The following is a 22,052-nucleotide window of genomic DNA, read 5'->3' on the forward strand; positions in this document are numbered from 1 at the left end:
TCTGATCTCTGCCTCTGTCGTTACATGGCCATCTCTCTGTGTCGCTAGTCTGTCTTATAAGGACATCAGTCATTGGGTTTAGGGCCCACCCTAATCCAGGAGGACCTCACCTACACCAGTTACATCTGTGGAGACCCTATTTGAAATCAGGGGCCATCCTGAGGTCCCTGGTAGGTATGAATTGGGGAGCACACTTCAGTCCTGTACCCCTGGGAGCATGGGAGGGGCGTGGGAGGCATAGAGCATTGCGGACCTGAAACAGAAAGTGCAAAGTCCCCGAGGGGAAGGGTAGAGGAAGCAAGACTGCCCAGGTGTATGTGGGGTAGGTGGAGCAGAGGGACAGTCTGGGCCTAGGTTTCAGGGCCAGTCTTGTGGGACTCTGCGATAGAAGGGGTGGAGGGACATGGGGGAACACGTAGTTGGGGGTAAGGATCTGGGCACACAGTTGGGCCACTTAGTGAGCAGAGAGAGGAGGAAGGACCAGTGCTAGGGCTGCACTGTTCAACATTGCAAGTGGCCAAAAGTCACTATATGTGCAGCCATTTAACTATAAATTAATTAAGATGAAGTAAAATTAAGTATTCTGTGCCTTAGTTGCAACTGCAAGTTCTAGTTAAGAGCCACTTGGAGCCCTGGCTGGCGTAGCTCAGTGTATTGAGCACAGGCCTGCGAACCAAAGAGTTGCTGGTTTGATTCCCAGTCAGGGCACACGTGCCTGGGTTATGGGCCAGGTCCCCAGTAGGGGATGCATGAGAGGCAACCACACATTGATGTTTCTCTTCCTCTCTTTCTCCTTCCCTTTCCCTCTCTCTAAAAATAAATTAAACAACAAAAAGCCACTTGAGCTAGTGGTGACCACATCAGATGGCACAGATACAGGACATTTCCCATCCTCTCAGGCAGCTCAGCAGGACATCCAACTGGAGGTGTCATGGGCAGTGAGTGGTCACAGGGTCTGCAGCTCCGTGGCCAGGGCCAGGAGGTGCTGATGGAGTGAAAGGGGGCCTTTGGGTTTGGATGTATGGCCCTGCAGGTGACAGCGAGTTGTCAACTGGGAGACAGTCTCACTCCTGTCCTGTTCTCCTCCCGACTCCCCCCACCCCCAGCCAAGGGCTTGCTCTCCTGAGGGTCCCCATCCCCACGCACAGAAGGGCAGTTTCAGTGGCTGTTGAACCTTTTGGGCCCCACATAGCTCTGCACGTCCTGCTTGGTTCCTGACTTAGGGCCGGAGTTGGTGCTGCTGCTCAGATCAGAAAATAAGAGGGTCCCTGTAGTCAGATGCTGTTCGGATTAATCATTTCATTGAACCACATTTCATAATTTTCTTCTTAGGCCTGTTATTGCCACTTTCTCACTTTGTTGTTTTATATGAGCAAACTCTAATGTCTAGTCAGCCTTTTTAAAAGAGGTGGCCTCTGATTAAAGCTCCTGGTGTTTAAACTGAAGAAACGTGGCAGGTAAGACCCCAGGGCTCCAAGGTAGCCCCAGCTGCCTGTACATCCCAGGAGCCCGGGACAGACGACTGAAAGCTCCCAACAAGGAGTATGTGGCATTATTTTGATTGCTGTCAGTCCTGCTATGACACTTCCGCCTTTACTGGGATGACCAGCCACCAGGGCCCTGCCAAGGATGAAGGCTGGAGAGGAGTAGGCAGTGTGGAGCGGGGCACCTGAGAGGAAGGTTTGGAGAGGGGTTGGGCGTTGGGCATGGGGGAGGGGAACAGGAAGGGGGTGGGACCAGGGGATGAGGGCCTTCCACTTGCTGATTGAGACCCACTTTTTGGGTAGCAGCCCACGAGTGGCGGTGAAGTGCTTTCGCATGCTTCATGCCTTGGAAGTGTCAGGTGGTAAGATTTCCAAGTTGTACTGGGCATTCACGTTCATTCCTATGAAAAGGTTAAATGTATTTTTGCTTTCAAGCCTAGAGAGGGAGAAGTGGAGTCAGGGTGGCCAGTCCTCAATTTTAGTCCTGCAGTGGGGTCCCCAGTGCCTGTCAGGGTCTTGTGCTAGTGGCTGATCGCTCTGGGAGGTGCCGTGCCATGTGCCCTAAACATGGGGAGCCCAGGTGCCATGGGCCCTCTGAGCCTGCCCTCCACCATCTCCCCTCCATGGCTGGGACAGCTCCAGCCGAGCGCTGCTGGGCCCTGTGGGCCACCAGCTCTGAGCCAGACTACGTTCACTTTCTGTGTTTCATGCTTTGGAAAGAAGAAACCTATTTGTCTCTCCTCGGTGCCCTGCTCTGATAACCAGTGGCAAACCTCCTCCCTACCCTGTTTTCTCATTTTCCTCCAGCTTAGCAGCAGGTCCTGGGAGACCCCAACACGAGCGCCGGGCTGTTCAATGTGTCAGCCTTCCATCGCAGGGCGACAGCCTCCTGCCCTTGGCTCGGTGCTCACATTAGGCCCAGGGCTCTAGACGTGGTGGTTGTAACTCCTGTCATTTGTCATTTGGAAGTGACAAGTGTGCGTCTTGTGGAGCTTCTGGCTGGAGTTCTCAAGACCCCTGACCTTTTGCATGAGTCTGTGACAAGCCTAAGCTACTGGGATCGCATAGGCCAGTGCTTATGTGACAGGAGGCTCTATGTGGGGGGCGCCCTGCATGGTGTGGGGGATGACCGCACCCTGGGGGGGGTCAGGGTTCTGTCCTGTGAGGCTCCAGCCATGCCAAAGCCTCTCTGCCCCCATCTGTCCCCGCCCTTCCCCCTTCCTGTTGCCTCCCTTCCGCCCTCCTTTCTCCCCTCCCCCCGGCTTGTCCTACCCCCTTTCTCCCTCTGTCCCCGTCACCGCAGACCTGGAGCTGTACACATGCACACCAGGGTTCTGGGGGACCCTGGTAAGTCCATGAGGCTTAGTTATGGGATGGCCAAGGAAGCAAGAGAAGGTACCCTCTCCCAGGGCCTCATCTGGGCAAATGTGCCAATAATTGGAGTGGCAGGACAAGAAGAGCGCATGGTAGATGCTCCTTCCTGGCACCCAAGGGGAGGGCCTAGTCCTGGCAACCAAGGTCAGGTGGACCCTGAGTGGATGTAGCCTTCTCTGCAACCACGTTCCTGTCTTCTCACATGGGTGTGTTTCTCTGCAATTCTGCTATTAGCTGCTGCAGAGCAGGGCCCGCCATTGTGGGGTGAAACCACATCAATTCAGCCTTATTAGTTCAGAGCTTGTAATAGTTCAGACGTGGAAGATGGGACTCATTTTGAGCTAAAAGTTGGAAACCATTTTGCTCTGGATTTTTATGGCCTCAATTGCAGAATCTAATCTAAGATCAGTGCCTTTCTTTTTAAACATCTAAAACCTTGGAAAATTAAAGACCCTTAGCACGCGCTTCCATTCTGAGTCAGACTGTTCTGCAGGCTCAGGAAGTTTGAAGCTCTGTTGTTGAGGAAGCGATGCCTGTAACCGGACCTCATCTTAGCCGTCTCCCTCAGTGACACACAAATGTTATTGCTGGCAGGCGGAGCGTACTGGGGTTAATTCAGTGAGAAGAGGAACCCGCACCCACACACTCACCACCGCCACAAAAAATAGAACAAGAAGCCCTCACCCTGAAGGCTGCCCGCTTTGCGCCTTCTGCTGTAGGCCCTAGCCCAGTATTTCTCAGGGAACTGGATGACTGGGGCCCTGATCCCGCTATTCCTGAGATGTCATTTCAGAGACCTCTATCCTGTGTTCCTTTATTTATGAGAGTCTGACTTCATTAACACGAAACACCCTGGGGCAGTCCCAGGCAGAATGTGTGAAACCCGTGGCTTGGGGTGAGAGCTGGAGCCGCAGGTGGGAGGGGGACTGTGCCTTCAGAGAGCATGGGGCAGGTCCCTTTGGGCCCCCAGATCCTGTGTGAGGCAGGGTCCGGTGAGGCCACCATGCTTTGTAAAAAACAGGACAATAGTAATTCCCGCCAGGACACCCATCTTGGTTAGCTCAGGCTACTGTAACAAGTATTGGAGACTGAGCAGCTCACACAACAAACATTCATTCCCCATAGTTCTGGAGGGTAGGAGTCTGAGACCTGAGTGCCAGTGTCATTCGTTTCTGGTGAGGACTCTTCCTGGTTTGCAGATGGCCAGCTTCTCGCTGTGTCTCACGTGTTAGGGGATGGGGAGCTTGGGAGAGATTGGAGGTCCTCCTTCCTTTCCTTAAAAGGATACCAGTCCTATAGGATCAGGATCCCACCCTTATGACCACATTTAACCCTAATTATCTTCTAATGTCCCCATCTCTAGATACAGTCACACTGGGGTTCAGGGCTTCAACATTGGAATTTGGGGAGGTGCGCATTTCGGCCCATAGCACACACCTGGAGCTGCTCACATAGTTCACTGAAGTCGGCAGGTGGGAAGTTCACCACCAAGGTCCTTAGACCGCAAGTTACCCTGTGAAAATTATTTTATGACTTAACTCAAGGCTGGGCACGTTTTCTGTAAAGGACCAGTTCGTGTGTATTGGGGGTTCGCAGGCCATGCGGTCTTCTGTGATTGCTCAGCTCTGTTGGAGCAGCGCCAGTTGACTGTGGATGGACAGCGCGCCAAAAAACTTTATGTGCAAAACAGGTGGCAGGCCAGATTTGCTCACACCCGTAATTTGCCCACTCTGACTTAAATCATATACCTGCTCAATAAAGAGATTTAGAAAAATAAGTAGCACAAAGTATTTTTGACTCCACAAATGAAAGTACCATGTTTCACGTTTAATGAATGTCCTTGACTTTTTCTAAAGATTTTTGCTCTTAATTGGGGCTTTACTGTATTCTTGACTCTGCACTTTGTATTTTTTCAGATAACAGAAATGTTCTTAGGGTGGATCTGTTATTTAGTTGGCACCATCGGGTGGATTTATCATTTATCCAATCTGTCCACGACTGTTGAACAGCATGGTTAGAATTTTTCTTGCCTGTGAGAGTGTGTGTGTGTATGTTTCTCTCAGTAACGAAACAGAGAATGGCTTTGTCTGGATTTCTGACTTCCTCGAGTGAGACCCCTAGGAGGGGAAGGCCAGACACGCTTGCTGAAAGGAGCCGCATGCATTTTGTTCTGGGCTCGTCAGAGCTGCGCCTCCGTCTCTGTCTGGTTGGCAGCTGGGGTCTGCTGTCTCCAGCAGCCTGGCCTTGCCGGGGGCTGCATGCGGTGGTAGTGGCCAAGCCATCCTGTCCCTCCTCTTCTGGGGGATTACAGGGGGTAGAGCTGTGCCTTCTCTGTGATGTCACTTGAAACAGCACTTGTTTCTCCTGTGTGCAGGGGGTATCATTGAACGTATTCCGCTGATTAATTCGACTGACGCAGGCAGTTGGCTCCTGGAACGGCAGTGCCGTCAAGGGCTCTGCGAGGCTCTTTGCAGGCTGTTGGGCCTCTCTTGATCTTGGGCACCATCTGAGAGCCAGTTTTCAGCTCACGGGTGTTGGGGGTGCTTAGAGGGGTGCCCACCCTGCCCCAGCCCACATTGTGCCTCTTCACTCTGCTGGCATCCGTGGTGAATGGGGGGGGGCCACAGGTTCCAGGCCCAGGATCTTGGGATGGGGGTGAACAGGTCGGGGCTGAGCCCTCAGCGGTCAGGCCCACCCTATGGATGGGAGGTGCACCCCAAGGCAAGCAGTCAGGTAGGCAGGCCTGGGGAGGGGACGCTCTGATTATGCAGCTTGTCTGGGAGCAGACCATCCGTGGAAATAGACGCTCAGTGGAACCCAGGCTGCAAACTCTGCACTCCCCACCACACCCCCCACGTTCCCACTTCTTGCCTTTACTCCTTCATGTGTCCCCAGATGCCCCACTCAGCACTAATGGAGCAACCAGCCACTAGGTCTGGCTGCTTTGAGCCAGGACTGGCTGCTCAGAGTTCTCATTACTTAGTGGCTCTCAAACAGGAGCCCCTGCCTCTTGCAGTTCTGGTGGCTGAGTGCTTTATGCCTTCATGATGGTACAGAGGACCCTGGGGCGTGCAAGGGGAGGCCTCAGACCTCCTCCCCCGTCGGCGCTCAATTTCTCCCGCAGAAACTAATGACATGGCCAAACTCCCTTGGAGGTGCACTCCGTCTCTGTCACGGTGCTGATGGGGACCACCCAGCCCAGGAGCCAGAATGAGAGCTGCAGAAGCTGTCAGTTTTAGTCAGTCCAGCAGATCCTCATGAGAAGGCCTGTTCCCAGAGGTTTGGGAGCCCGACAGGGGCTGCAGAGAGGACAATCCAAGGAAAATGATAGTGCAGTTTGCTTTTAGGCTCAGTTGCCTCCCTGGGCTGCTCTGAGGACCCTACCTGCCACCAGCTTCTGGCTTCCCACCCACTCTCCGCCCCTTTCCGGGACGGCCTCTGCAGGGTGGAGGCCTTGTGCATGCTCTTGGGCCTGAAGTGAAATAGCTGCATTAATGTTTTATTCTGCATACAGCCCCCAAACAGAAGATGGCAAGGTGGGGGGAGCTCGTGCATGTTCAGCCTCTGAAAGTTCCTATTAAAAAGTTGCCTTGCCCTAACTGGTGTGGCTCAGTTGGTTGGGCATTGTTCCACAAAGTGAAAGTTCACTGGTTCGATTCCTGGTCACAGCACATGCCTGGGTTGTGGATTCGGTCCCTGGTCAGAGAGCATATGAGAGGCAACTGACCCATGATTCTCTCTTACATTGATATTTCTCTCCTCTTTTTCCCTCCCTTCCCCTCTCTCTGAAAATAAAAGCAAGCCCTGGCTGGTGGGGCTCAGTGGAATGAACACCAGCCTGTGAACTGAAAAGTCGTCAGTTTGATTCCTAGTCAGGGCACATGCCTGGGTTGTGGGCCAGGTCCCTAGGTGGGGACGTGTGAGAGGCAACCAGTCGATGTTTGTCTCACACCTTGATGTTTCTCTCCCTCTCTTTCTCCCTCCCTTCTGCTCTCCCTGAAAATAAACTTTAAAAAATAAATAAATAGAATTTTAAAAAAAGAAGTTCCCGTAGCAATTTTCTTACCCAAACTGTTGGGCTGAAACAGAGTGATGGGTCTGCAGTGGCCTGTACCCCCAGGTTCAGCTGCTCAGCCCACAGAGGTGACTGTCTCTAAGTCCTAAATCCAGTAAGCTGTCACTGCCCTCCCTTGAGACTGACAGGACCCTGCCTTCTTCCTACCACTTCCTCACCAGGTGCCCATGTTCCCCGAATCTCTGCTCCCTACCCCTGAGAAACCCCATCCCACCCAGAACCTGCACAGAGCCTCAAGGGTGGCTGTCCCTGGTGGCTTCGACCTGGTTGGGTGAGGGGTCTGGACTGGGCTCCAGGCCATGGGAGCCGTTGACTCCCTGGTTGACATCTATGTGTCCCCCTCCTTGGGTGCACACAGGTGCTTTTTTCAATTACTTAAAAGAAAAGCAGTTGCAGAGCTGCTCGATATAAATCCCTTAAGCCTCTGTCGATGGTGACACGGGAGATCACAGCCCAGCCAGGATTCCGAAACACAGGCACCATCTGTGGTCTCGCCACTCTGCAGCCAAATTGCACTGCCAGCCTTTCTCTGTTGTGCAGTTTTTCATTAAATGGATTGAGCTGGCTGGGAACCTCTTGACCATAAATATTCCCTCCCTCTCGGCGTGGTTGTGTCATTGCTGTTCCCAAGTCTGAGCCCCCAGATTGCGGCTGGGAGCGGGGAGGGTGAGAGGTGCTGCAGCTGCAGGAAATTCCCCAGGACATTTATTACAGCCTGTCCTGCACCCCCACCCCCAGCAGACTTGCATTTGGGGTCATAAATACTTCACTGTCTCTGCAGAAAATTGAGGGAAGTTTGAAGGGCTTGTTAGGGCAAGGTACATAATTGTCTCATTTAATTAAGTGTTTTCCTGTCTGTTTCTTTCATTTCCATTGAGAAAGTGACAGTGAGAAGGTTATAAAAGGAGGGAAAGCTGTGCATTTAAAATGGAAATGAATTGTAGACACACCTGGAGATGGATTTCTCTTGAGCCTGTTTATTTGACAGGAGGCAGGTAGTGTGGCCACGAGAGTTCTCAGCTTTTGGGGGCAGCAGTGCAGGTGTCCCCCGAAGGGCAGCTACGCTAAGGCCTCCTGTCACTTTTCTCAGGACATGCATATCCCCAGGTATGTGTGTCCCCAGAAGGAGGAAGGACTGTACCTACTTTAGAGGGAGGCAGGTGCAGCACCCCAGGGTCCAGGCTGGCTGCCCCTGAGGACTCCTCATCCTCTGCACCCCTTCCCGAGCTTCTACACAGCTTCTGCCATCCCTGTGGAGACCCCCTTTCCAGAAATCTACCACCTATTCCAGGGGCTGCTCTATCCTCTGGAACCTAGACCAGAAGCCAGCAAACCACAGTTTATACCAAATTTGGCCTCCGCCTCTTTTTGTAAATAAAGTTTTATTGGTACACAGCCATGCCCATTAGTTTGTGTAGTATCTATGGTGCTTTCCAGCTACAGTGCGGAGTTGAGAGGTTGTGACAGGGACTGTGTGGCCCACAAAGCTGAAATGATTATTACTATGCCCTTCATGGAGGGTGTCAGCCCTGCCCTAGACCAGACGTCCCCTCTGTTTCTCCCTCTCTCTCACAGTTAGGATGCTTTTCCGGTCTGATCTTCACCTTTTTCACAGGTAAGCAGGAAGCCAGGGCCACCTGGGTTCCTCTTGCTGATTGAGAGCTCCTTGTCAGAGCCCAGATTCTGGAATTTTTGGCTGGCTTCTCTGGCCCACAACTTCCCTAAGTGTTAAGTATCCCCAGGATACCTGTGGTGTGGTGCCTCCTGCACATGCCCAGCCCTAGCGGCCACCACGATGCTGTAACGTGAAGGGAAAAGCTCTGAGAACATGGGGTTTGTTGGAAGGGTTGGTGTTCAGAGCAAAAGGGGGGACCCTGTCTGAGTATGTCCTCATCACATGTGCCTGCCGCTGGCTTGGAGCTTCTGGACACAGGGACACTCCTACTCAGGGCAGCATCTACTCTAGGCTGCCTGACACTTGTTTGTTGTCACCGTGTGCCAAGAACTGGACCAGAGGCTCCCATCTGGGGAGTACAGCTTGGAAAAGGACATTCAGCAGCCTTACTTTCCACCTGGGACCAGGAGATGCCATTTCCTGCCTCATGATGGAAGTGTTAGTGTGGGGTGGCTTGTCCTCAGGCTCAGAGGGTCTCTCTTCTGCCTTCCACAGTGCACATGCCGGAAGGACATGGTCAAAATCTCCATGGACGTCTTCGTGCGCATCCTGCAGCCGGAGCGTTATGAGCTGTGGAAGCAAGGAAAGGACCTCACGGTGCTCGACCACACCAGGCCCACGGCCCTGAGCAGCCCTGAGCTCAACACCTGGAGCACCTCCCGGGCCTCACTCAAGGCCAAGCTCCTCCGAAGGTGAGTTGCCAAGGAACCGCCCTGTTCCTGGCTCCGCTGGTGACCATAAATGACCCTGATCCCCGCAACTCCCTGCTGGCAGGTGGCTGTAGGCTGTCCCCTCCTTTTCTCCCTCTTATCCTTTCTTTTCCTCCTCCTCCTCCTCTTCTCTATCTTGCTGCTTCTGAGTCAGAGTGTGTTCCTCAGGCCCTGATATTTTTGCATGTGTGGTTCGTGGGCCTCAGCAGGTGGTGTCTATGTTGTTAGACTCAGTTTCCCTCCTGCTCCTTGTCCACCAGCTCCTGGGAGGCTGGCCCTTTGGCACTCCAGCCTTCTGGTTTCGTCTTTGGGATGGCACATGCTGTCCCTCTTCCTCTTCTGCCATGACCCTAGGTGAAAGAGCCCTATGTCTTCGTGTTGGGACTGCCAGGCGCCTTCTTGGCTCCGAGCGATGGCAGGTACCGTGCTTGAGCCATGGGGCGTGGGGGTCCAGTGCTTGGTCTGTGCGTGCCGCTGGCTCCTGCCATTTTGTCTTTTGGTTGCTCATTTTGGCATTTCTGATAATGTGCTGCTCAGATTCATAGCCGTGGAAATCCGGAGAAACCCAGTCCCCCAGGGTCATCCTTTGCCAACCCCATTCCATCTCAGGGAGCCCCTCCCTCCTTGCCCCCGCCTTTCCAGACAGTGTGGTAGTTGCCCAACCTTGTGCCTGGCATCCAGTGGGGGAGGAGAGGGTGGAGTGGTCGCAGCCTCTTGGCATCAGCGCATGTCCATGGGGATGTGGGTGGCAGGTCTGGGAGGAGGAGGAAACCGACCTCCTGCCAGGAATGAGATAGCAGTGAGCACTGTGCTCTGGCAGCACCTTGAAGCCCTGGAAGTGTCGGTCCCCGTTTTGCTCTCTTCTCTGGGAAACGTCCAAGCTTTCAGGGCTCCGAGCTGCTCAGAGTTCCAACGGACTCATTTTTGGGGCCCGAGGAGTGTTCACAAGTCCTCACTGGGCCCCAGGAGTGTGCTATGTTGGGGAGGGACAGCCCCAAGTCACCTGGCCAGCGTTCCCGTGAAGGGACAGTGTGGATGTTTCCTCTTAAAACCGCTTGACTCCACAAAAGCCGCCGGAGACAGTAGACATTCCATAAACAGTGAACGTGGTGTGCCCCAATAAACCTTTGTTTGTGGACACTGAAATTGGCATTTTATATCATTTTCACATGTTACAAAGTGTTATTATTTATATTTTTGAACCATTTGAAAACAGAGACAACTTTCTTAGCTGGTGGGCCACACTGAAACAGGCAGCAGCGGGTCTGGGCCTCGGGCGAGGTTTCCATCGGCAGCCGCCTCGTCATTTCTGGCCTTTGTCCCCTTTGATGATGGGTAATGGATAGCTGGCCCCAGGGCCTGGCCATTGAGGGGACAGGGGCTCGGCCATTTCTTTCGGCTGTGCCCAGTTGGTGGCACTCCCCCACTCTTCAGAAACACGCTTGGAACTCTTTCTGGGAAAAATCATTCTGACCAAGTGGTCATGCCCGGTCCAGAACCTTCTTCCCTGACTGGGCTATTCTAGTTTTCAACGTGTTTGTCTGTGAATCCAGAATCTTGGGCAGTCTTGGCTTCCCACGTGTTTTCCTTACCCCCTGGCCTCTCATTGAGAATGTTCCATCAGCCCTGAATACTTTCACATCTGTTCCTGACAGCCTGCCAGAAGGTGAGTCTCTCTTTTCTGATTTCTTTTATTGTCTGATCTTTTGAGTCCTGCTCTCCTGTGTGTCCTCATGAAAAGCAACTTCGTGTTGCTTTTCCTGATCCCTCCGAGCAGGGTGAGCTTGCTAAACAGAGCCGGATGCAGCATTTGCATAACGGCTAATTGGTTGTGACTCAGTCTAATTGGTCAGCAGAGCAGACTGCCAATAAATAGGCACACACTCCAGAAATGGATGGGGTTAGAGGACCAGGGGCCCCTTAACCAGAACCTCCTGTGTGCAGAGGATGTTTTCTCGCAGGCTCCCTTCCTGCCCGCTGCCCCATCATGCTCCCCCCGCCCAGGTGGCCCTCAGTGGGCTCCTGGCCTGCTTGTCACGCTCAGTTCCTTTCTGGAACGTTCCTCTCTTGCCTCAGCCTCTTTTGCCTCCAACCTGGGGAGCGGTAATATTCCAACAGTGGGACTGAATAACAATTTAAGTCATGTTCCCAAGGATATAATTTTCTCTAAAGCCTTCAATATGTAAAATAAGACTGATTCCCTTTTCTTTTTAAGTCACGGGGTGGCTTTCTCTTAAAAGGTTGATTGGGGGACTGTCGTTTCAGAGCCCAAGACTGCAGCCCCTCCACCTGAGTCAGCGACTCAGAATTGCCTGCATCTGTCTCTCCTGGTCCCATGCCCACAGTACCCCTGCCTTCCTGCCCCTGCCCAGTGTGGCTGGTCTCCACTGGGGGCGTTGTTCCCCTGAGCCTCAGAGAATTTGTATTGAGGGAAGGGTGGCTTGGATTAGAGAGGGGTAGGAGCAAATGTGGATTCTAGACCAGGGTTGTGTGCCTCCACCCCACTGCTGGCCCCTGCCCCCCTCCACTGTGGACACTTGGGCTGGTCATTCTCTGTGAGGGCCAGTCTGCGCACTGTGGGTTGCTGAGCAGCATCCCTGCCCCCTCTTAGTCAATGCCAGGAGGTCCCCCACTCCTAATGACAGATGTCCCCCGGTACCACCCAGTGTCCCTGGATGAGAACCCCTGCCCCAGACAGAGGGTGTGGCGTTGTGGTGGGCTCCATACCCATCTTCTGTCCCCCTGCAGTCTCACCTGGTCTTTTGGCCCTGCAGCTTCGCCCTGGTCCTGCTGAGACCGGCTTAGCCAAGTCCCAACCCACCCCCACACTGAGGGCCCAGCCCCCTGCCAGCCCCCCACACTGTGCCCCACATGTCATCTCGGAGCAGAGGCCAGGTGTCGGCCCCTCCGGAAGAGAACGGTCTTCTCGGTTCTCGCCGCCCTTCCGTGGACTCATCTTCCACACTTAAATCTTGTTGGATAAACCGACCCTGCCCCCCCATGACAAGCAGGGCGCAAAGCTGCTCCGTGTTGTGTGGCCTCTTCTGTCCTCACCAGCAGGTGGGATCCCTGCCTTTCTGGCACAGGCCACCGCAGCTTCTGGTGCCTCACCCAGGCCGGGTCTCTGCCAAGCTCTCCTGCTCCCCTTCCTTTCTACAGCCCTTTGCTATGTGCAGACTGTTTTTTCCTCCTGTCTCCTTGTTACTCCCAATGAGAACACTGAGAAACACAGCCCATCGACCACATGTTGCAGCAGGTGCATGTTTAGCCCACCGCACAAGCGTTTGCAGAGCATCTGACAGCTACTACCATGCTAGTGCGGAGAGGAAGACAGAGAGGAGACTTGCTTCCTCACTGGGACCCACTGGTCCCCGTCCCGCCCCAGCTCCTGCTGGCTCCTCTGGCTGTGACCTCCAGCTACCCATGGAGGAGACCATCGGCTCTGTGGCCAAGAGCCCCGGCCCAGCTTGCCCACCTGCACCACTTCTTACCACCACCCTCGGATCACCATGGAAACGAGGAGACAGGAGCAGCTCCAGCGCCCCCTTTGATGCCTCCTGACCTGACACTGGACACCATTGTGCCTCTGAGTCTACTCCCACCAGGGCCACCCTGGCCCTGCCACACCCCTGAGACCTTCCCCACAGAAACAGCTTCTGACCACTCAGGGATGGCCCTCTGGTCTCCGGGGCTTGCCAGGCCCTGAAGGAGCTTATTGCCCTGGAGACTTACTGAATTGCTTCCAAATTGTTCTTCCCCAGGACACCCTCTACAATTTTGCAATTTTTCTAAGACAAAAGCCTCTAAACAGCACCCGCCCACTTGGTGGTGAGGGCAGGGAGTGCTGGGAGGAAGGGGGGCGCGTCCTGGGGCTGGGCGAGTGGGAAAAGGGCCCTGGGGTACACGGCTCACAGCCCCTGCCCCCTGGCCCAGCAGCCTTGGATGCCCCAGATTCCCCCTGTGGAGTTGGAAGTCCTGGGTAAAAGCTGTCCTGTGAGTGTGACAGTCCTGCGTTAGGGCAGAGAGGGACTGTGGGCTCCGGCCCCTCGATGACCAGGCCCGGAGCCACTCCGCGCCCGCTGTGCACAGCAGAGGCCTACTCTGCCTCTCCTGCCATCCTGTCCAAGGACACCTGCTTCTGTCTTGGAAATATTAGTACAGGTATTTGGACTCAGTCCCAATTTTTGGTTTGTATAAACTGACTTCCAGTTAAGCCTGACAAGTGCACGTTTATCTCCATCCTCCCCTGAAATGCCACTAAAATGACTATAAATGAGTGACAAAGGATGGGGGAGAGGACCTTGACAGCTGAGCAGCAGTAGGAAACTTGGAAAACAAGGGAAGGATGGGCAAGTGACACCTGACTTTGGAGTACAGAGAAACTCAGGCTGAGGGTTGGCAGACAGCATGTGGCTAGTTTGCACTGAGGAACTTTGGAAAGGCATAGGGTTCTGAGGTACAGGCACCTCCTGGGACAAGTGGGCTGAAGGCAGCTGTGTAAGGGATTGTCAGGCTCAGCGCACCCCAACCCCAACCCACCTCACCCCACCTCTCAGCAGAAAACAGTGGCCCTGCTGCCTAGTGAGGTGAAGCCTGGCCAGTCCTGGGTGGGAGGGAGGGGGCTCCCTGAGGGTGGGGTTGTTGAAGCCTGGCTGCCAGCGCCATGTGCCCCGCAACCCTGAGTCCAGAGACTGTAGGGTCTTCTCTGGGTCACAGAGTGGCCCAGCAGAGCAAAGCTATAGATTCTGATACTGGGGGCCCCCCGTGAAGTGACAGTTCCTGTCCTCTCCATCCCCTTCAGCAAGCCCTACTAACACACACACAGCCACCAACCACTTTCTTAGTCCCTCGCATAACTCAGCCAGGGGTTCCTCAACCTCTGAGGAAACTCTTGAGCAGAAGACAGAGAGCATCTCAAACAAAAAAGAAAAGCAGAACTCCCCAGAGAGAGATGAGTCGATGAGCAGCAGAAGACTCGTCCTCCCCAGAAGGGGAGGTGGCTGTGTATTGATGACAGAAGTACCTGTTGCTATAAAAAGAAACACTTAGGAAAGGGATGGCTCTCGGACATTGAAAATGAGTGTCAAGAAAACGCACGAGATGGGTTGGGAGGCAGCGCGAGAATCTCCCGGAGGGTGGGACAGAAAGATCACCTGGAAAACAGGTCAGAGGCTCAGTCAAGAAGCTTGAGCCTTTACTAGGAGTTTCAGGAAGAGAACAGAACACTTCCTGGGAACCACGTTTTCAGGTTAAAGAGTCTGGCACAGGGGATGAAAATTGTACACACTGTAGCACATCACTGCTCTTGGGTTGAATGGAAGGTCTCCAGAGCTTCTGGAATGAATATGTCTGTCAACATAAATAACAGGGGACCCCAATGGCATTGGACGTAGCAATCATAATGCTACAAAAATGAGAAGAGAAATAATTTTTAGCCCAAAACTATGTACCTAAGTCAAATTACCAACTAAATGGGCAAGAGGAATACGGATTTTTTAGACAAGCAGAGGCCCAGGTTTCCCCTCCTTTCTGAGGAAGCTACTAGAGGGTGTGCTCTAGCCAAACAAGGGCATCAGCCAGGAAAGACACAGGACCAAGAAAACCAATCCAGCCAAGGAGACTCCAAACCAGTCTCAAGATAAGGATGTAACCAAGGAGTATGTGACACCCTGCATAGGAGACCGCATTAGAGCTTGGAGACAACCAGGAAAGCTAGGCCCTAAGATAGGTCAGTTACCAACTGCAGGAAGAGTATGTAAAGAATGCAGCACGCCAGCATGGGTGAGCAATATTTACAGAGTCAAAAATGTAACTGGGATTTCACAGCAACTGAAGATGGTGGCAGATGCAGGTGGAGAAGCTGGTGGGTGTGGGAGCAGGAACTGTGGCTACACCCTAGGTGTCTGCACAGCTCGGTAACTTGACAAAAGAAGCAACTCCCCCCACCCCCCCAAAAAAGGAAGCTGTCCTGGGGAGACATATGGAAGTAACTGAGAGAAGAAACAGATAAAAGAAAAGAAGGTGTGGTATCCGGGGAGCAGCTCAGGGGATGTGCTTCTGGCCAGAGTGTGTGAGGCTGTGCCTGGTGGGTGCCTCTCCCTTCTGCTCTTTGGCAGATGGGCCACAGATTCTTCCTGCGTTAATCTCCCAGTTTATGTGTTCACAAAATGGGCATTTTTCCACATGTTGACCTTCCACTTGCCTTCCCCCTGCAGTAGAGCATGGCCCTCTGCCTAAGTCCATTCACCTAGTTCCACCCATTTAGGGGTCTTCACGCTGGGGTGGCCCAGTGGTACTGGGGCTTTGGCACTGGGGCTGGAGGCCCCAGAGCTCTGAGCCCAGCGAAGTGGAGGGGGACAGGAAGGCCTGGGTTCTCTGGGACAGATAGGGCCCCAGTAGATATGCCCCTGGTCAGCCCTGGAAGTGAGTAGACAGGTCAGCAGTGGCCTCTGGGGCCGCTTCTTGGGTCGGGTAAGAGGAAGGGGGGCGGAGAGAGCACCGAGGGACCGGCCAGCTGCAGGAAAATGAGGCCGGGTGAGCTGATAGTAGGAGGACATCCCTCTACTGGGTGCTGCCTGGGGCCAGCGTGGAGGTTCGCTTTGGGCACCCAGCCCTGCAGCCCAGTGACCTGCAATGTTCCAGAGAAGCCCCTCCTCAGGTGACAGCTGGTGATGGAAGCCAGCTGCATCTCCTGACAGGTCCTGGGGCTTTCTGCCCATCTCTGTGGGAGCCATCTCCCAAACTTACCCTGTGTGGATTCTCTGGTGGCTCTGCTGTGGTGGCGAGTGTCTCTGGCTCCCGTGTCCCCTCCCGCCCCCACCCTGCCTCCTTCGCAGTGACCCTTGCACGCCATGCTGTATGTGACGCCATGCCTCTGCCCATGTTGCTCAATCCTTCCACTGCCCCCCGCCGCCGAATGCTCCCTGCTTTTCACCTTTGGCCATGGGGTGGTTCATGCCACAAACATCTAGTGGGGCTTGTCACGTGCCCACTGGGCTTAGAGGAGATGGAACAGCAGAGACTAGGGACCTTGAGTTAGGCAGCCAAGCCATGAATGACGAGCAGAGGTTAGTGTTAGGAGACAGTTAGCAAGGGGCTCCCCAGAAGCCAGCAGGAGAGTGGGGCAGGCTGGGGAGGCAGCAAGGGTGTCGTTGGGCCCTCCTGCTGCAGACACCAGCAGGTGGGAGGTAGGGGTCCTGGCGGTGGGAGCCCACAGGGCCTTACTGGGCCCCACCCAGCCCTGGTCAGATAGCCTTGCTTCTCCTTGGTGAATGTTGGTCCTTGAAGGTGTGTCTGCCACAGGGACGCCCACAAGGTCCCCACGTCCGAGTCTGGCCCCCCTGGGCCACATGGAGAACTCGTGGATGGAGGGAAGCTGCAGCCAGCACCTCTCTGGGAAACACTGCCATTATCAGGCTGCTGACGGGGAAAGACGGAAGGGTAGTGGGGGCTGGTTATGAGGTCTGAAGCCTGCAGCCATGTGGCAGGGCCTCCCCGCATTCCCTGGGGGGCGTCTGGGCCCTGCCTGAGCTCCTGGGTGCCACACACCTGCTGTGGGTCTAAAAGCCCTGTCTCCTCCCCAGAAGGCTCCAGGCCTTTGCTCCCCAGGGCCTCTGCAGGGCCGCCTTGGCCACTAGTCTGCAGGCCCACCCCCTTTGTTGCTTTCTTTTCTTCCCTTTTAATCCCAACTCTCCCTTGTTTTCACTAAGAACCCATTAGCTCAGCCTCAGCTTGACTTCTCACTGGAGGCTGAGGTTCACTCCCGCCACCCCCAGGCCTGCCACACCCTGAGCCAAGGCTAGTCGTGGAGATGTGCCATCCCTCCGGCATGGGCTCTGCCCTGGAGGCCGGTGACAGGGTGACGAGGGGCATGGGTGCAGGTTGTTCCCCGGGCATGGGGCTCCTGAGTGTGGAGAGGCTCCCGGAGCCGGGGGAGCCCGACGGAAGCAGGCGCCCAAGTCGAGGCCCTTAGGTGAGGCGTCTTGGGGAGTTTACACCAGTCCTAGAGAACAACTCCCTGACATTTACATTCTAGACAAATTAGTCTGAAAGAAAGCAGACACTGGAAAAAGACTGAGGAGGAGAGGAAACCAAATCTAGAGAGGAAGAAAGAGCAGAGCAAAAAGCCGGGGCTGTCGTAAGTGCACCTTTTGTTTCATTTGTTGTCTGTCCATTTTCCACCGGCTGCTGTTTCCATTGTGTTCACGCTCCCTGGCCCTCCCACCCCCACCCCATGGGGGCTCTTGGAGCCCGGGGTTTGTCCAGTCATCCCATCTGCGGCTGTCATCAGCACCCGCTTGACACGACCCCACTGCCCCTATTACCCTCCCCGGCCCAGGCCTCTCTCCCTCCACCACCCCTGCCCCATGGAGCCACCTCCTGCGGGCCTTTGTACCCTGATTCTGGTTGTGGGGGCTCCGTTCTAATAGCACAGACCTGAGGCTTCTCCCCTCTGCTCTTTCGCCTCCTGTCTGATGATTCTCCCTCTCCAGGTCTCACCGGAAACGTAGTCAGCCCAAGAAGCCCAAGCCGGAAGACCCCAAGTTGTCAGGGGAGGGGGTGGCCGGGGCGGCCCTCCCGGAGGAGACCAGCGGTAGTGTGAAGGAGGAGGCCGCACAGGAGGCCGACCTGGAGGACGAGGAGGAGGATCCCCAGCTGCCACCGCAGGGCCGAGAGACAGAGGGCGCTGAAGGTTAGTTATAGCTCCCGCCCACTCCTTCCTGACCCCGAGCTGGCGGAAAGAGCCAGCCTTCGCTGTGACCAGAGTTTCTGCTCTTTAAGAGTCTAGTGCATGTGCTTTCCTGGCTGAGGCATTTCCTAACAGTGAACAGCTAGGGGTTTCCATGAAAAGTCCCTCTTCTCCCAGAAACTGAAGAGAGATGGGTCCGTCTGTTTGGGCTGTTGTCACAGAACACCGCAGACTGGGCGGCTTCAAAACAACAGACCTTTGTTTCTCAGGGTTCTGGAGACTGGGCGTTAAGGTCAGGGTGTCAGTGTGGCCAGGTTTTGGGAGGGCCCTCTTTCAGTTTGCAGACAGCTGCCTTCTTGCTGCGGCCAGGGTGGAGGAGCCAGCCAGCTCTGTGGCCTCTCTTGTCTGGGATCCAATTAGTGAGGGCTGCACTCTTATGACCAGATTACCTCCCACAGGCCCCACCTCCAAGAGCATCACATTGGGGGTAGGTTTCAATATAATGCGTTTTGGGGGGGACACAGACATTCAGCCACAGCAGAGGTGTGATCTGTCTCCTAGAGAAGAGGACAGCCTGCTGTTTGTGGCTAGATGTTGGGGAGCGGGCTCGTGGTGGGGGTGTCTCAGAAACATGCCCTTCACACTGCGCGGGGCCCTTTTAGCCATGGAGTATTAGTATGTGAGTGTTTTAAAGGTTCTCACTCCCATGTTTTACAGTGTTTTCTTTTTTATGGCTGGTTTCATTTTTCTAATTTGCAGCTTCAGCTGCTCCCATGTTTGTACATAGCAGCTGCTCCCCAGGATAGAGGAAGGGCCTTCTCCTCTCCGGCCCTTTCTAGGCACTGGGCAATAACGGGGGTCGGGGTGGCAGATCGCCTGGCAGTGGTACCTCAGGCCCGGTCACAGGCCAGAGCTCACCAGAGGGCTCTGCTCGGACCCTCAGTTTCCCTCTTCAGGGCTGCGTCTTGGAGCATGGGAGCCCGGCGTGGCCCTGCCTGTCTCCGAGCTGTGTGTTCACCAGGATGCAACATTGAGGGGACTGTCCATGGGTGAGTCCGAGACAGGCACGTGCCCCCTAGTGTACCCCCAGGGTGATGCTAAGGTTCCCAGCTGGGGAGTGACTGTCCCCTGGCTGACAGGGCGAATGTCCCCGAGGAGGGCACTGGAGAGTTTCTGGGTGAATTGTGCGCTGGCATGTTCCCAGATGGCCCAACACACGCTTGCCTAGTGGAGCGTCATGCCCCTGTCTGCTTAGTGCACCCAGGAGGTCCAGAAGGCAAGATGGAGAGAGGTCGCCTGGTTGGAGAGGAGGCATGTGCCGGCAGTATCTGGGCCTAGGCCTGATCCCCTCCATAGAAAGGGACCCGGGGACTGAGCCATCTAGTCACTCAGAGATCCAGCAGGGATGCCATATGAGCCCCGTACACAGAAGCCAGGCCTCATTCCTGGAGGCCAGCCATGGACAGGCAGCGCCATCGTCAGGGTGCTACTTAGAGTAAAAGCACCCAGAGAGTAAGCGCCTTGGAACAAAGCTAACAAAAAGTAAAAGACCTTTACGGAAGAAATTAGAGATGGTTTTGAAAAGCAAGGAAGAATTGCTAAGTACATGGAGCCCTGCGCTTTGGGAGAACTCCCCCATGTTATCTGGAGGTTCTCCCGCTCCTTTCATGATCCCAGCGGGGGTGGGGGTTGTTGATCTAAATGTAGGTGAAGGGAGAGCGCTAGAAGAAGTGAGGTCAGGGGGGGTCTGGAGACTGGCCATCAGTTCACAGGACAGAGGAAGGACACACTCCGTGGCAGGTGGGAAAAGTGATGGCCACCGTTCTGTGCCCAGGGGGGCATGGACGTGCAATGTCCCATGTACATAGGGTTCAGAAAACTCATCAAGCTAAGCAGTGGATTGTTGAGGCTGCGTTTGATTCTCCTGGGGCTGCCCCATAAAGCACCCCAGATGGAGGGTTAGGGGGCCTCAAAAAGAGTTTCCCATCTCACTGGTCTGGAGGCCAAACATCCACGATCAAGGGTGGGCAGAGCTGGTTCCTTCTGCGGCCTCTCTCCTTAGCTTACAGGTGCAGTCTTCGCATTTGCATGGCCTTCTCCCTGTGCCCGCTTCTCTGCCCAAATGCCCCCCTTTGATAAAGACACCAGCCACATTGGATTAGGGCTACTCTGAAGACCTCATCTGAACGCATGGCATCTGCGGGGCCTTACTAAGTAAGGCCGCATTCTGAGGCAGTAGGGGCAGGACTTCAGCAGAGGAATTTGGGGCTGGGGACACAGTTCAGCCCGTAACAAAGAAAAACCTCACTGAAACCAAGAGAAAAGAAGCAGCAGGTTACTCTCAGAGACCCCCAGAGTTTGGGGGCGGAGCTAAGAGGGGCACATGGATGCCCATGCGCAGTGGTCCTTCAGGCCCTGCCCTGGTGGTGTGCGTGCTCCAGGAGGTAAAAAAATACGACCAAATGCGCATGTTCTGTGAGGCATTTGGGTGGTCGAGCTTGGGCTGTCCTGGGTAATAATGAGTTCTCCAAGGTGGGCCTCTGGGCCGAGGGCCTCACTAGGGAGGCAGGGGGGCTCCCTCGTGGGGGCACTTGCTGCCTGAACAGGATCTTCTTGTTTCTTGAGAGTAAAACGTGTAGACAAGACCGCAGGCCATGCAGAGGGGGTGTGGAGGACGCGTGCTCTTCTCACCAGTACTCACTCCCGTTGCCCTTTAGCAGCCTCATCCCAGGACCCCTGGGGCTCTTCCCAGAGGGCTTCAGGGTCTGCACTCCAGCGATGGTTGAAGTGTCATGTATGGTGTCATGTGGTGGGGCCTCAGTGCCATCCTTCAGGGCCGTGGCTTCCATCAGCTTCCAGAGGCACGTGGACCCCAGGAAGGATGGGGCCGTGTCTGGGGTAGCATCCCTGCCCAGGGCTGGCAGTGCTCCCCAACTCCAGACACCCGGTCCCTGTCCCACGGCAGAGCCCCGTTCCCAAGAAGGAGGAGTTGGGCTGTGGTGAGGTGTCTTCCATTGGAAAGGAAGTGGTCCCTTTGGGGCACTGGACATAGCTTCCGGGGCACTGGATGTAGCTGCCGCCACTAGAGAGCCATTGCTGAGATCAGGAGCATCCTGAGAGCCATCTCTTGAGCCACTGATGGGAAGATGACTCTGAACACATTGAATAAGTATTCGCAGTCGGGTGACAGCAAACACGTGTCGTGGAATGAGTGGAAGATTTTAAAGTTGTTTCCAGACTTCCTTTAATACCAGCTTAATGTTCCTAAAAGCTCTAAGTGCTAAGGATCATGTCAGGTGTGAACAATAATTTTGTATTTACTGTCACTCACACACTGACCACTGACAGTGTCCGAGTGCTGGGGGCAAGAGCGGGCAGGAGGAAGCCTCTCGGGGTAGGAGGGGCCCTGGGCTGGCTGATGGGGCTCTAGGCCTTGGGAGTCTGCTTCCTGCTGGCTGCCACCGCCCCACTCCGCACCCGCTGCCGGGTGGTCTGGGAAGAGCTGCTGCCCTGGGATGGGCCGGCAGCCTTCCTCTACCCCTCGCCTGCCATGCCCAGCCCCGGCTCAGGCAAGGGGCCGGAAGGCGGCCGTGCCAGTCCTGGTTTGCTGGGATGGCAGGGGCTCCTTCCTCCTGCCTGACTGTGGCCATCTCACAGGACTCTCGCCCCACCCGTGGCTCGGCATGGCCGCTGTCCTTTCTCACAGCTTGGGGGACGGGGCAACAGGGGCAGCGCCAGGACCCCGGAGGGCAGGTCCCACCATGGTGCCACACTGCTCCCCGGCAGAGCGCGCAGCCCAAGGGGCCCGCCCCAGTGCCCCCCAGGCCCTCGAGGTGATGGCAGCACCCAGGAGTGTGAGCAGCAGCTGCTGTGGGCAGTCGCTGGCCATGGAGCGCCCGGTTTCAGGAGTGGCCTGATGACTTCTGAGTGGCTTAGGACAGGGCAGCAAAGGCTGCTGTACCCCGCAGGGAGCAGGTGGGCTAGGCCTTTATGAGGGGACTGCACATTTCACTCAGAGACACACCCTGCTTCACAGGACACCCCT

The 22,052-nt window shown here is 55.1% G+C and overlaps 1 protein-coding gene across 2 annotated transcripts in view; it reads left to right on the forward strand.

Moving 5' to 3' along the window:
• The window catches only part of KDM4B (lysine demethylase 4B), a 115,122-nt gene that overhangs the window by 73,711 nt on the left and 19,359 nt on the right, over positions 1 to 22,052 (forward strand). For both annotated transcript variants that reach the window (XM_054562165.1, XM_054562164.1), the window contains 3 exons: positions 9,104 to 9,300; positions 17,354 to 17,455; positions 17,811 to 18,010. In XM_054562165.1, coding sequence (XP_054418140.1) covers positions 9,104 to 9,300; positions 17,354 to 17,455; positions 17,811 to 18,010 — 499 coding nt within the window. The remainder of the gene's footprint in view (positions 1 to 9,103; positions 9,301 to 17,353; positions 17,456 to 17,810; positions 18,011 to 22,052) is intronic.

Source organism: Pteronotus mesoamericanus, unplaced genomic scaffold, assembly GCF_021234165.1.
Source record: "Pteronotus mesoamericanus isolate MK-2021 breed Mesoamerican mustached bat unplaced genomic scaffold, CSHL_Meso_final scaffold_636, whole genome shotgun sequence".
NCBI classification, from domain to species: Eukaryota; Metazoa; Chordata; class Mammalia; order Chiroptera; family Mormoopidae; genus Pteronotus; species Pteronotus mesoamericanus.